Source organism: Seriola aureovittata, chromosome 2 (assembly GCF_021018895.1).
Source record: "Seriola aureovittata isolate HTS-2021-v1 ecotype China chromosome 2, ASM2101889v1, whole genome shotgun sequence".
Classification (NCBI taxonomy): Eukaryota; Metazoa; Chordata; class Actinopteri; order Carangiformes; family Carangidae; genus Seriola; species Seriola aureovittata.
The window spans coordinates 716,012-728,804 of record NC_079365.1 but is presented as its reverse complement, the minus strand read 5'-3'; the positions used below and the strand labels follow the sequence as shown (position 1 = coordinate 728,804).

General features: G+C 40.9%; 1 protein-coding gene across 1 annotated transcript; it reads left to right on the top strand.

Moving 5' to 3' along the window:
* The first annotated feature begins 2,055 nt into the window (after positions 1–2,055).
* Positions 2,056–11,832, top strand: arfrp1 (ADP-ribosylation factor related protein 1). Its single transcript, XM_056364205.1, has 7 exons — positions 2,056–2,410; positions 3,878–3,965; positions 4,320–4,402; positions 5,243–5,324; positions 5,593–5,663; positions 6,854–6,954; positions 11,112–11,832. The coding sequence occupies exons 1-7, from the start codon at positions 2,318–2,320 to the stop codon at positions 11,197–11,199; spliced, it is 606 nt and encodes a 201-aa protein (XP_056220180.1). The 5' UTR covers positions 2,056–2,317; the 3' UTR covers positions 11,200–11,832.
* The last annotated feature ends 961 nt before the right edge of the window (positions 11,833–12,793 follow it).

The window sequence follows — 12,793 nt, the reverse complement described above, 5'->3', positions numbered from 1 at the left end:
GAGCACTGTGAGGGTCATGTTTTTTGACTTTTCTAGTGCTTTCAACACGATCCTGCCGCCACTGCTCAGGGTGAAGCTGGAAAGTGTGGGAGTGGACCATTACCTGGCTGCATGGATGATAGACTACCTCACCAACAGACCACAGTACGTGAGGCTTCGTCACAGTGTGTCTGATGTGGTGCTCTGCAGTACAGGTGCCCCCCAGGGTACGGTGCTCTCCCCTTTTCTCTTCACCCTGTACACCTCGGACTTCACACACAACACCACACACTGCCACGTCCAGAAGTTCTCTGACGACACAGCCATTGTTGGGTGTGTTTCAGAGGGAAATGAACAGGAATACAGGACAGTCATCAGGGACTTTGTCAGCTGGTGCAAGATCAACCAGCTTCAGCTTAATGCCAGCAAAACAAAGGAGATGATTGTGAACCCCAGGCGGAAGACATCCCACTTCACACCAGTGAACATCCAGGGACTGGACATCGAGGTGGTGGAGAACTACAAGTTCCTGGGGGTTCACCTAAACAACAAACTGGACTGGTCCACCAACACCCACGCTTTCTATAAGAAGGGTCAGAGTCGCCTTCACCTGCTGAGGAGACTGAGGTCCTTTGGCGTGTGTGGGGCTCTCCTCAGGACCTTCTACGACTCTGTGGTGGCCTCAGCCATCTACTTCCTGTGGTCTGCTGGAGAGGGGGCAGCGCTGACAGGGATAGGCAGAGGCTCAACAAACTGATCCGGAAAGCGAGCTCTGTCCTGGGCTGCCCCCTAGACTCCATTGAGGAAGTAGGTGACAGGAGGATGTTAGCTAAGCTGACATCCATCATGAACAATAACTCTCACCCTCTGCATGACACTGTAGGGTCTCTGAGTAGCTTCTTCAGCAGCAGACTTTTACATCCTCGCTGTAAGAAGGAGAGGTTCCTCAGGTCCTTCATTCCAGCAGCTGTCAGACTCCACAACTCCTGCTCTTCCTGACCATGTGCAAACTTGCACTTTTTCATGTACATATCGTGTGTATTGTGTATATTGTATTTACTAGTGTATATTTGGTGTATTTTTGATGTATATTTCCACAGATGTTTATTCTATAGATGTTTATTTTTCTGCTGTGGTAAATGAATTTCCCAGTTGTGGGATAAATAAAGTTAATCTAATCTAATCTAATCTAATCTAATACTAAGTTCATGTTAAATTAATAAATTTAAATTGATAAGTTAATTTGAAGTTCAAGTTAATACATTTTAAGTTAAATAGCTAGTAGCACGCATCTGCCAAAGTTGTGTTATGTGCATTTCATTGTGCAAGCATTACTGTATCTGCCTTTACAATAAGGTTTTGTGTTTGCAGACTATTTCTTAAAATTTGCACTGTGAAATGATGTGAGGATAATATGCTGTTGATGTTCCTCCAAAAGCTTATTTTTTTTCATGGTCTCTCTGTCACACTCTGATGTTGGCCTATTGTTTTCAGCTATGACAAAATGTCCACTAGAGAAGCCTGCTGAGTTGTGATAAAGAGATGGAGTTAATTTGTCAACATTGACTGAAATAGAATTTATTTTGGAATTTCTAACTTGAAAGATATCTATATTGTTTATTTCTAAAAACAATGTTAATAAAGCACTTCAAGCACCCACCCCACCCTTGGGCCAGTTGTGATTGGGCCCCCGCGGAGCGGCACCCCTGCTGGGTGGGGCGTCCTTTAATGTTCTGCATGGAAGGTGGCAACCCTAGTAATATATGCCTTTAATGCTATTGCATTGCAGGCACATGATAATAATAATGATATTCACAATCTTAACAACCATTACTTGTTCGCACCAGATAAAAAAGACTAAGTAATGTACGTTCTTTTTCCTGCAACCACAATTTTGGGTGGAATGTTCCTTTAACTGGACTACGATCTGTGAAATAATAACGCAATCATTTGTGGGAGATGTAGTTTTTCCTAATGTACAGCCAAAGATCCTCTATACAGCCGTTTCACAGAAATGGTTTAACGAGATGCTGTTTACTTCATTTCCCATAATTCCCTCCGTTTTACTTCCTTGCATTGTACCAGTACACGTAGTGTCAGCTGTGTTTAGAGTTTGGTTTAGGAAAATAGCCGCAGACGACGACGACGGCGACTTTTACTGACTAATGTCGTGTATCTGCGGTTGTTAGTCGCTGCTTTATAGACGTGTTCGTTGTCTTGGTACATGATGAAGCCACAGCGGCGACACTCTTGTTTGTCCTCATATGTAATCTAGGCTAAATTAGCAAGCTAGCATTAGCAAGACTGAGCACTTTTGTTGTTTACAGTTTATTCCAAGATGTACACTTTATTATCTGGGTTATATAAATACATGTTCCAGAAGGACGAATATTGCGTATTGATTCTGGGACTGGACAATGCCGGGAAAACGGTAAATTACACTACAGTATGAATTTATGACAGCTGGGTGAACTCGGCCCTGAAGGAGATATACAGACTTTAATCCTCTATAACAGCCCCTAAAACATTTGTTGTGCATCGTAGATTAATTTATGGGGTTCAGTTGAGGTTTTTACCTGTTGAAGCTCGAACCCCGGGAAAACGACGGACTGAAGTTAGGGCCGGTCTGTAAAGTGCAGGCAGTCTGACACACAGAGCTATTTAAATTATTAAATACCACAAATATTAAGGAACTATCCATTCTTACCAAGTTTGTTAAATTGATAATGAAAACGTTTTAGTAGCCACTGATTGTGAGTCAGAGGCTGCTTGTGTGTGTACTTGTACTTGTGTCTGCTGGCACACCTGCAGAGGTCGTGAACATGCCACCTGTGCAGCTTCAGGAAAGCTTGACTGTAATGCCCAACAGATTAGGAGGGGACTGATGGTGTTTGAAGGAACTTTTGGTATAAAACAACTGAGCACCTGTGACAGTGGAATTTGTAGTTGTATAAAATAATCACGTGTATCAAATTTGAGGTCACAAAGAAAAGATGCTCTAGGAGTTGCACACTTGTAGATTTTTTCTCTCTCCCACAAACACAACAGTCACACCTTGTCAAATTCTTAATTGCATGTGCACAAATCCTGTTTTACAAATCACAAATTAAGAAACTCATACACTCACATTTTTTCTCCAGTTGCTGCACGTGGCTTGAGGTGCCACAGGTACAAATCACTTTTGCTCCACATTTCACAGAGACATTTGGTGCAAAAGTCAGAATGTGCCGAACTTGTCATTTGAGACTCGTAGCGGAATATTCAAGCAGTTGTAGTTATTGACTTGTGTTTGTGCAGTTCTTGAGGTGTAGCCAGTGTTAAGCTACATTGACATCTGTTTGTTATTTCTGTATGGTGGTGTGTCATATGTGGCTTTGTCATTTGTAGTCTAATTTTCTCTAAGTTTGAGTCCAGTGCAAACCAGACTCTATACAAAAAGACCTTAGTGTGGTTAATGACCACTGTACAATTTGGCATACATTTATTACTAATGCAGTATATCCAGTTCAATAAGTAATAAGAATAATAATAATAATAATGATAATAACAACAACAACAACTATGTTCAAAACTTCTACCAAACTTAAAAAATGTTAATTTATAAATTATTCCTGCAGATTATATTTATCTCCTAGTGGAATGTAATTATACAGCTCTGAAATGTGTATAATATATAAGCAGAAGTTTTAAATTTGTCCCTTTCAGAATAAAGAATTGTTAATAAAGTAACTTATAAAAGCAGTGTTTTAATTTAGTCGAATTTTCTATGTGGAGCTACAGCAAATACCTAATTCATCTGAGTATTTTAAGCTACAGTAATGCACCGTATATATGATGTCATCTACTGACGAGCTGGGAACAGAGCATCCTGTTCCATCTAACTGTTGTCTCTCTGCAGACCTTTCTGGAACAGACCAAAACAAAGTTCAGTAAGAACTACAAGGGCATGAACCTGTCAAAGATCACAACTACAGTTGGCTTGAACAGTAAGTGTGTATTCTGCTGTGTGTGTTCAGCTGTGTCATGAGGAGTGATGGCCTGTTATTTCTCTGCTCTGTAACACCAACAGAACTGATTATTTACCCCTCTCCTCTAAAATCAGTGTAGCAGATTTTTGTCAGCTGAGTGGACATTGACTGTCAGTCAGACTATGATCCTGTGAGGGTGTTATTTTGAATGGCTAACTGCAGTGATTAATTCGTTTACAAAACTAACCATTACTTTAGAAAATGCTCTGTTAAAGCCAGACTGAAGCAGCTCTCCGCACTGCCCTGATGCTGCCTGTTCTACAGTTGGTTCCTCTGCAATGTTTCCTGTGTGTGTCTCACTTTGCTTCATAGTTGGTACAATCGACGTGGGGAAGGCGCGTCTGATGTTCTGGGACCTGGGAGGTCAGGACGAACTCCAGTCTCTGTGGGACAAAGTGAGTTCAAAAGGAAGCAACAACATTATCCTGCAGCCACACACACACACACACACACACACACACACACACACACACACACACACACTATACTAGTGGAAAATGTCCTGAAAACGTTTCTCAGACACAGCTACACCATGGCTTTATATAAATACAGTCGTTTGAGTTTCAACATGTTTCTAGTTTTCTTTGTGAAGGATCACTGAATATAATATATATATCATTTTAAAGTAACATGTATTTACATACAGTGGTTGGAGTCCACTCAGACTGTTGGACCCCACTGTATGTAATAGTTCACTGAACAAAGCCAAATTAAACTGAAGGCATAATATTCTGTGATCAGTCTTTCACGAAGAAAACATGTTGAAACTCAGGACTTTCCTGTTGTGAAACATTAAAGACACAGTTAGAGAAAAATAACCTGAGATTTTAAGAACAAAGCAGAAATATTATGTGGAAAAATCATAATATTTCAAGTGTCAAGCTTAAAGGTTCAGGGTACCACTTAACAGGATGTAAGACAAACACTGAGTCTTGATCCCTGAACAGTTTTCTCATACAAACATGTTTGATAAAACTCCACCAAGCAATAACCTCACCTCACACAAACCTCACTTCACCAGCCAAGTGAGTGCAGCACATTACTGCTTCCTGAAGGTTTTCAGTGTGGAGCGTGAGGACTGTGCACATTATAATCATTATGTCTTATCATGTTTTCACTTTAATCTCAGGTATTTTCTGGGACTAATACATCATAATACATGTGATCACATCACTGTCAGTCAGATGATGTTGGAGCTGCTCTAATGTCCTGTTTGTCTTCCTGTTTATTCATAGTACTACGCTGAGTCTCATGGAGTCATCTACGTGATAGATTCAACTGATGAAAGCCGCCTGTCAGAATCAAAGGAGGCCTTTGGTGAGAGACAGTCTGTGTGTCCCTTTGTTTAAAACAGAGTCAGACTGTAGTCTCTGAATATAACTGAGGCTTATTTCTACGACAACAATGATGTTGTTACTGACAGGTTTATGTTTTAGAGTAGATTGTCTGTTCAGTTCAGTCTTATAACATGAAAAGCTTTGTTGCATGTCAGGGATCTGAAAAGAGCCTTTAACAGTCAGTATTCATGTCATCATTGTGTGATGATAGAAATGTTGACTGAGTGATTTCACTGTGTCTCCTCCAGAGAAGATGATCAGCAGTGAGGCTTTAGAGGGAGTTCCTCTCCTGGTGCTGGCCAACAAGCAGGATGTTCCGGTACTGTGTGACCCATGTCTTTACTAAGACCATGTTCAGGTTCATGATGATGTTGAAATTATTCAGTTTGTTTTGGCCCTCATCCTCATGTTACTGTGTCTCCACGCTGGGGACAGCTGTGGTCAGAGGCATCACGTTCTCAGGTTGTCTGTCTCATCCTCATGAATGTGATATTTCAGTAACATATCGAAGGAATTTCATTACATCTGGTGCAAACTTTCACTTATACTCAAGGATGAACTGAGTAGAATTTGGTGGTCAAAGTTCACTGTGACCTCATAAAACAAGTTTGTGGCCACAACTTAAGAATTAATTCACAAGATGAAGATTAAGTCAAGTCAGTTTTCATAACAGCAGGTATCTCAGGTTGTTTTCATACAGAGCAGGTCTACACTCTCTGTCATGTTATTTATAAACTATCACTTAGTGACAGTGACAAGATAAACAGGAGGAACAGGAAGAAACCTTCTGTGTGGGCGGCATCTGCCTCAAAAAGTTGGGTTGGGTACATAAAGATGTAAGGTAATTATAATATATAAGCTTGTGAGCCTAACACATGCATGAATAGCTAAACTGTTGATAAGTAGGACTTGAACCTAGGACCTTTGTGATCCCAGAGAATGAGACCTACATAATTCAGCTGATTAATTTCGTAGAGTGTGATGAAAAGTTTAGTGAAATAGAAAATTTGAATGGAAGACAAACAACCCGGAGGAGTTGATTGTAGTTTGAGTCACATCAAATGAAAATATTCAACATCCTGGTTCCAGCTTCTCAGTCATTTAAATTTGCTGCTTCTCTCTGGTTTTCATCTCTGTAAACTCAAAATCTATTCGAACATATGAATCAATAATGGAAAAGGTTATTAGTTACAGCAGCTCTAGTGTAGAAACAGTTAACAACAGTTTTCCATCAACAGTCAGCCTGTTGGATAATTTCTTGATTAATCACTTTGTCTATAAAATGTCTGAAAAAAGTGAAAAATGTCTGTTTTTAATTTCTCAGAGCCCAAGTTACCAGATTTACAAACATTCAGTTTATTAGAAAAAGAGATTCAGTTACACATTAGAGAAGCTGAAACAGTGAACTCCTCCTGAATCATGGAGCTGTAGCTATAAACACAAGCCAGAGGTTTACACTGATGTGTTGTGGTTTTGACAGGTGTGTGTATGTCTCTGCTCTGTCCTCAGGACTGCCTGTCAGTGCCCGACATTAAAACCGCCTTCAGTGACTGTGCCCCCAAGATCGGCAAGAGGGACTGCTTAGTCCAGCCCTGCACTGCCCTCACAGGGTAAGACCACCACTCGACACTGTGTGTTCAACTGGGGAGGGGAGGTGATGAGAATTTATTGATACCAGTGCCATTAATGATTCTGCCTATTGGTCCGATTCTTTATCGAGTCCCTTAACGATTCCTGATCAATTTTTTGTTTGGAGAAAAATCTCTTTAATCTGCAATCCAGGTGTGATGAAGCTTTGGACCGTCTCTTCCTCTCCACCATGACTCCTGCAGAGTAGATGCTGCTGGAGTTTAGTAGGGCTGGGCGATATGGCCTATCAATAATAGCACTATATTTTTAGCCTATATCGCGATACACAATATTTATCTGGATATTGTGAAATGTCCTCTAAAGAACTTCAGAAATGTGCGATTTAACCCTTTGATGTATAAGGAGATGTGCCTCTCTCACCTCACTACGGCATCATGTGATCTAGAGATTCGGCGTCTCCCCTGGTTTTCATTCTTGCTGTGTCTCTCTGCAATAACAGACAGGGAAAACACCTGTTGATGTCATAGTGACATCATACCAGCAAAGTTATATACAACCAACACCTTCCACTATAGTTAATAATGATATGAATATAATATTTTTTAACCATTTTAGCAGCTGCATGTGGAGACAGAAAAGACCACATGTACTCGATGGTCATAGCAGAAATCCAATGTTGGTTATAATTATTGGCATGGCCAATTATCGGTGGTAAAACTCTGCATTTTCCAATTATCGTTATCTTTTTTAAATGATAAAATAAATTGATTTAAAAATGTGCTACTTTGGCTCTGATGCAACCGCCTGTCTCTGGTCTATAGTCACCACTCTGTGGTCTGAAGCAATTTCCCGCCCTTAGCACAATCTGATTGGTTAAACGTCAGGAGAATAGCCTATCACACTGAAGGCTGGTCACATACTAGAGCAGTTCCGGTTAACACGCAGAGCTGTGTGTCCGAGGTGAGACAGCAGACATCACTGAAAATGTACAATCGTCTACACTGTAGTTACAACAACACCACACTCTGATGAACAAGTTCATCTGTTGGTAGAGAGAGAGAAGCTAGCGTTAACTGCTAAGCTAAAGTAACTAGCTCATCTGAACAGCATGTAAACAACTGCTGAATTAGTGAATGTCGCTAAAAGGAGCAGGGAACTCCTAAGTGCTGAGGCAGAACTAGTGTAAGTTTAAAGTACAGCAGGTAGTTCATCACTGTGATGAAAAAAAGGAAGCATTACCCGTGATAAATAGAGCAGCAATAAACACTGCTAATATGAGAAACCCCTGGAACTGGAGATGAGACACTAGACTGACTACAGCACATCAGCAGGTGAAAGGTCATTCACTACTGTTACTGAAAAGACATTTACTCCAGTAGAAGTAAAATCACTGTGTAAAAATGTTCTCAGATAAAAGTACAAAGTAAGTCTGTTAAAAAGCCTCTGAGTAAACATTTAAAACATGCATTTTAAAAGGGGGAAACATCCTATTTGGTGATGATAATAATAATATATGGTAAAATTATTAAAATAAAGAGCATCTTTAGGCCGAATCAGTTCACAGGTGAGGACAGGACTGAAATCAACCAATTGATTCCAGTCAAGCTCTTTGCAGCCTGTGCATACAACTGACTACTAATATACACTCAGTTGTCAGTTTATTAGGAACACCTAGCTAAAACTGGTGTAGTCTAATACAACAGTCCTGCAGTAAATCCTCCTTCATGAAGGTTATAATGTTCAGTTTGCAATAAAATTGTTTTAGACAGTTGTTGATTCAACTGTATGATCATTATGGAGGATGTAATGTGTGTAATGTATTACGTTATACAGAGGTGTTTCTGTTATTTAGCCCACTTTCACTGATATAAATGGGGTAGACAAAATAATAGAAACACCTAGTTGCCATGCTGAGTGTCCTTATACAGCACTAGTTTTGTGTTGACATATCAGTTCCAAATATCGTTATCAGGCTCCTTGATTACGGATAATTGAGATTAGCCCTGAAAAAAACATTTCGGTCGATCCCTAGTTATAATATGTTATATCCACCCACGTCACACGCACGCAGCCAGGAGAGTTTTCTCTTTCTGGATGGATGGGGGAGTGTGTCTGTGAGAGGAATTTATACTCGATGATCGTGATATACAGTGGGTACGGAAAGTATTCAGACCCCTTTAAATTTTTCACTCTTTGTTTCATTGCAGCCATTTTCTAAAATTAAAAAAGTTCCTTTTATTCCTCATTAATGTCACTCAGCACCCCATCTTGACAGAAAAAAAACTGAAATGTAGAGATTTTTGCAAATTTATTAAAAAAGAAAAACTGAAATATCACATGGTCATAAGTATTCAGACCTTTTGCTGTGACACTCATATTTAACTCACATGCTGTCCATTTCTTCTGATCCTCCTTGAGATGGTTCTACTCCTTCATTGGAGTCCAGCTGTGTTTAATTAAACTGATTGTACTTGATTAGGAAAGGCACACACCTGTCTATATAAGGACTTACAGCTCACAGTGCATGTCAGAGCAAATGAGAATCATGAGGTCGAAGGAACTGCCCAAGGAGCTCAGAGACAGAATTGTGGCACGGCACAGATCTGGCCAAGGTTACAAAAGAATTTCTGCAGCACTCAAGGTTCCTAAGAGCACAGTGGCCTCCATAATCCTTAAATGGAAGAAGTTTGGGACGACCAGAACTCTTCTTAGACCTGGCCATCCAGCCAAACTGAGCAATCGTGGGAGAAGAGCCTTGGTGAGAGAGGTAAAGAAGAACCCAAAGATCACTGTGGCTGAGCTCCAGAGATGCAGTAGGGAGATGGGAGAAAGTTCCACAAAGTCAACTATCACTGCAGCCCTCCACCAGTCGGGGCTTTATGGCAGAGTGGCCCGACGGAAGCCTCTCCTCAGTGCAAGACATATGAAAGCCTGCATAGAGTTTGCCAAAAAACACATGAAGGACTCGCAGACTATGAGAAATAAGATTCTCTGGTCTGATGAGACCAAGATTGAACTTTTTGGCGTTAATTCTAAGCGGTATGTGTGGAGAAAACCAGGCACTGCTCATCACCTGCCCAATACAATCCCAACAGTGAAACATGTTGGTGGCGGCAGCATCATGCTATGGGGGTGTTTTTCAGCTGCAGGGACGGACGACTGGTTGCAATTGAAGGAAAGATGAATGCTGCCAAGTACAGAGATATCCTGGAAGAAAACCTCTTCCAGAGTGCTCAGGACCTCAGACTGGGCCGATGGTTCACCTTCCAACAAGACAATGACCCTATGCACACAGCTAAAATAACAAAGGAGTGGCTTCGGAACAACTTTATGACCATTCTTGACTGGCCCAGCCAGAGCCCTGACCTAAACCCAATTGAGCATCTCTGGAGAGACCTGAAAACGGCTGTCCACCAATGTTCACCATCCGGCCTGACAGAACTGGAGAGGATCTGCAAGGAAGAATGGCAGAGGATCCCCAAGTCCAGGTGTGAAAAGCTTGTTGCATCATTCCCAAGAAGACTCATGGCTGTACTAGCTCAAAAGGCTGCTCCTACTCAATACTGAGCAAAGGGTCTGAATACTTATGACCATGTGATATTTCAGTTTTTCTTTTTTAATAAATTTGCAAAAATTTCTACATTTCTGTTTTTTTTTCTGTCAAGATGGGGTGCTGAGTGCACATTAATGAGAAATAAAATGAACTTTTTTGATTTTAGCAAATGGCTGCAAAGAAACAAAGAGTGAAAAATTTAAAGGGGTCTGAATACTTTCCGTACCCACTGTCGTCGTTTACTACATCCCACGAGGAACAAGCTGTGATACATCGAGTATATTTGTTATATCGCCTACATCTAGCTTGGAGGTATATGATTACAGTTTCTGGAACCAGTTCTCGATTTCCATACCTATGCACCAGCAGCAGACTGTCAGATTTAATGCAGTTGGACCTGGTGCCTGTGTGACCAAAGATAAACAAAGACACTGTTTGTTGTGTTGCTTTTGGATTGGTATCATACTGTTGTGGTTTGAGTTTATGTCTCATCTTTTCACAGGCATTAATTTCACATTGATGACTGACATCACCTGGAGGCTGATGGTTTGCTGACGAATGAGCTGCAGCTCGGCCATCTTGTTCTGTTTCTACATAACTAACTGAGCTCTTGTCCTCCTACAGGGACGGAGTGAATGAAGGGATCGAGTGGATGGTGAAATGTGTGGTGAGGAACATTCACAGGCCTCCAAGACAGAAGGACATCACATAAGAAGACGTGAGGCGTCTTCACTCTCATCCTGGACTGAGACTTTCTCCCTGAGGACATTCCATGTAAACCTGGAGCAGGTTACCTTTCCTCTCTCCTGTGTTGCTGTGGCTTTGAACAGTTTGGATTTCTGCCTCATCACAGACAGTGACAGTGTTTTGAAGTCTGTTGCTCTTGTTGAAGTTGTCTGCTTCATGTAGAGCAGCAGCCTCAATCTCTGCTGCTGTCACTGTGTCTGCATGGAGCGCCACTGACTGACTGACAGCCTGTACTGTGACAACAGAGCACACACACATGACTCTGACTCCTCTGCAATACACAAAACTTACAGCATCACATCACTTTACACACATTTGTCAAAGTGAAATGTGAGTTTTCCTCAGTTTTAGAGTTAGGAAATATCAACTAACACTGTCACTGCAGCTGCTGTGATAGAAGCTTTTTTGAACATAATAGAAACAGGATGAATCTGTGTTTTTGTTATTGTAGTGAAATCCCATGAAAAGACTAAAACCAGCAGTGTGTAGTTGTTTTCCTTCCTCTGTCTGAGACTGTTGTTTCTGCTCAAAACTGTTTCCAGACACATGATTTCTTTTCTTTTAAACAATAAGGTTAAATAAATAATTTCCTAAAGAATTTGGTCAGTGTAGTTTTTAACATGACTTTAAGAGGAGGATGTTGTTGCTGCAGTGAGTGTTCTCAGCAGGTGTGTGTGTGTGTGTGTGTGTGTGTGTGTGTGTGTGTGTGTGTGTGTGTGTGTGTGTGTGTGTGTGTGTGTGTGTGAGTGTGTGTGTGTGTGTGTGTGTGTGTGTGAGAGAGAGAGAGAAAATAAACTACTGTGTGTGTTCAAGGTGATGAAGGAACATGTGGCACAGTCCCTACACACTCCCATTCAGAGATGGAATCACACTGGTTGTGGGACGGCCACACCTTCTCGATGGAATCAGGAAATTCATTGTTACTTGAGAGGTTATCTGACACAGCATTAAACTGCAGATGTGTGGGCAGGGACATGGTAGTCATCACATTAATGACATAGTGAGCTGGTGAAAGGAAAATTATTAATAGGATAAATAAAAACTCACCCATGCTTCTTTGGTCACATTTCTTTATTGTTGAATATTTTTCTGATTATAATCAGAATCTTAAAATGATCATATCCTTGTTTTTTCAATAGTTCTTTAAATTATGAAGTAAAAAAAAAACAAACACATTTACTGTTTTCTCAGGTATGCATGGACATGTTCATTCAAAATATAATATAACCTCTAATTTCATCATGTGTGTAGAAAAGAGTGACCTGTCTGTTAGAAATGAGGCAACAAAGGAAGTAGAGAACTCACTTTGTAGGTACATGGTCTTTCATCCATCCTGGACTCAAGGTGATGCATGATTACAACCTGTATCGAGGCAGACTGTGTTGGAGGCTTTAAAACCCACTCCAACTTCAGGGTCATTAGTTTGGAAGGACACTTGTGGAATCCAGAAACGGAGTGAGTGGGTAGGGGGAGGGTGTCCTTTCTGGATTGAATTGGGCCAGTGACTCTCATGTGTTTTAATAGTGCTTGGAAACAGTGGAGCTCAGTGGAGTCACACA

Coding starts and splice junctions, on each gene's coding strand:
- arfrp1 (XM_056364205.1), top strand. CDS start 2,318: ATGTACACTTTATTATCTGGGTTATATAAATACATGTTCCAGAAGGAC. Junction 2,411..3,877: donor TGGACAATGCCGGGAAAACG/GTAAATTACACT, acceptor GTCTCTCTGCAG/ACCTTTCTGGAACAGACCAA. Junction 3,966..4,319: donor AACTACAGTTGGCTTGAACA/GTAAGTGTGTAT, acceptor TTTGCTTCATAG/TTGGTACAATCGACGTGGGG.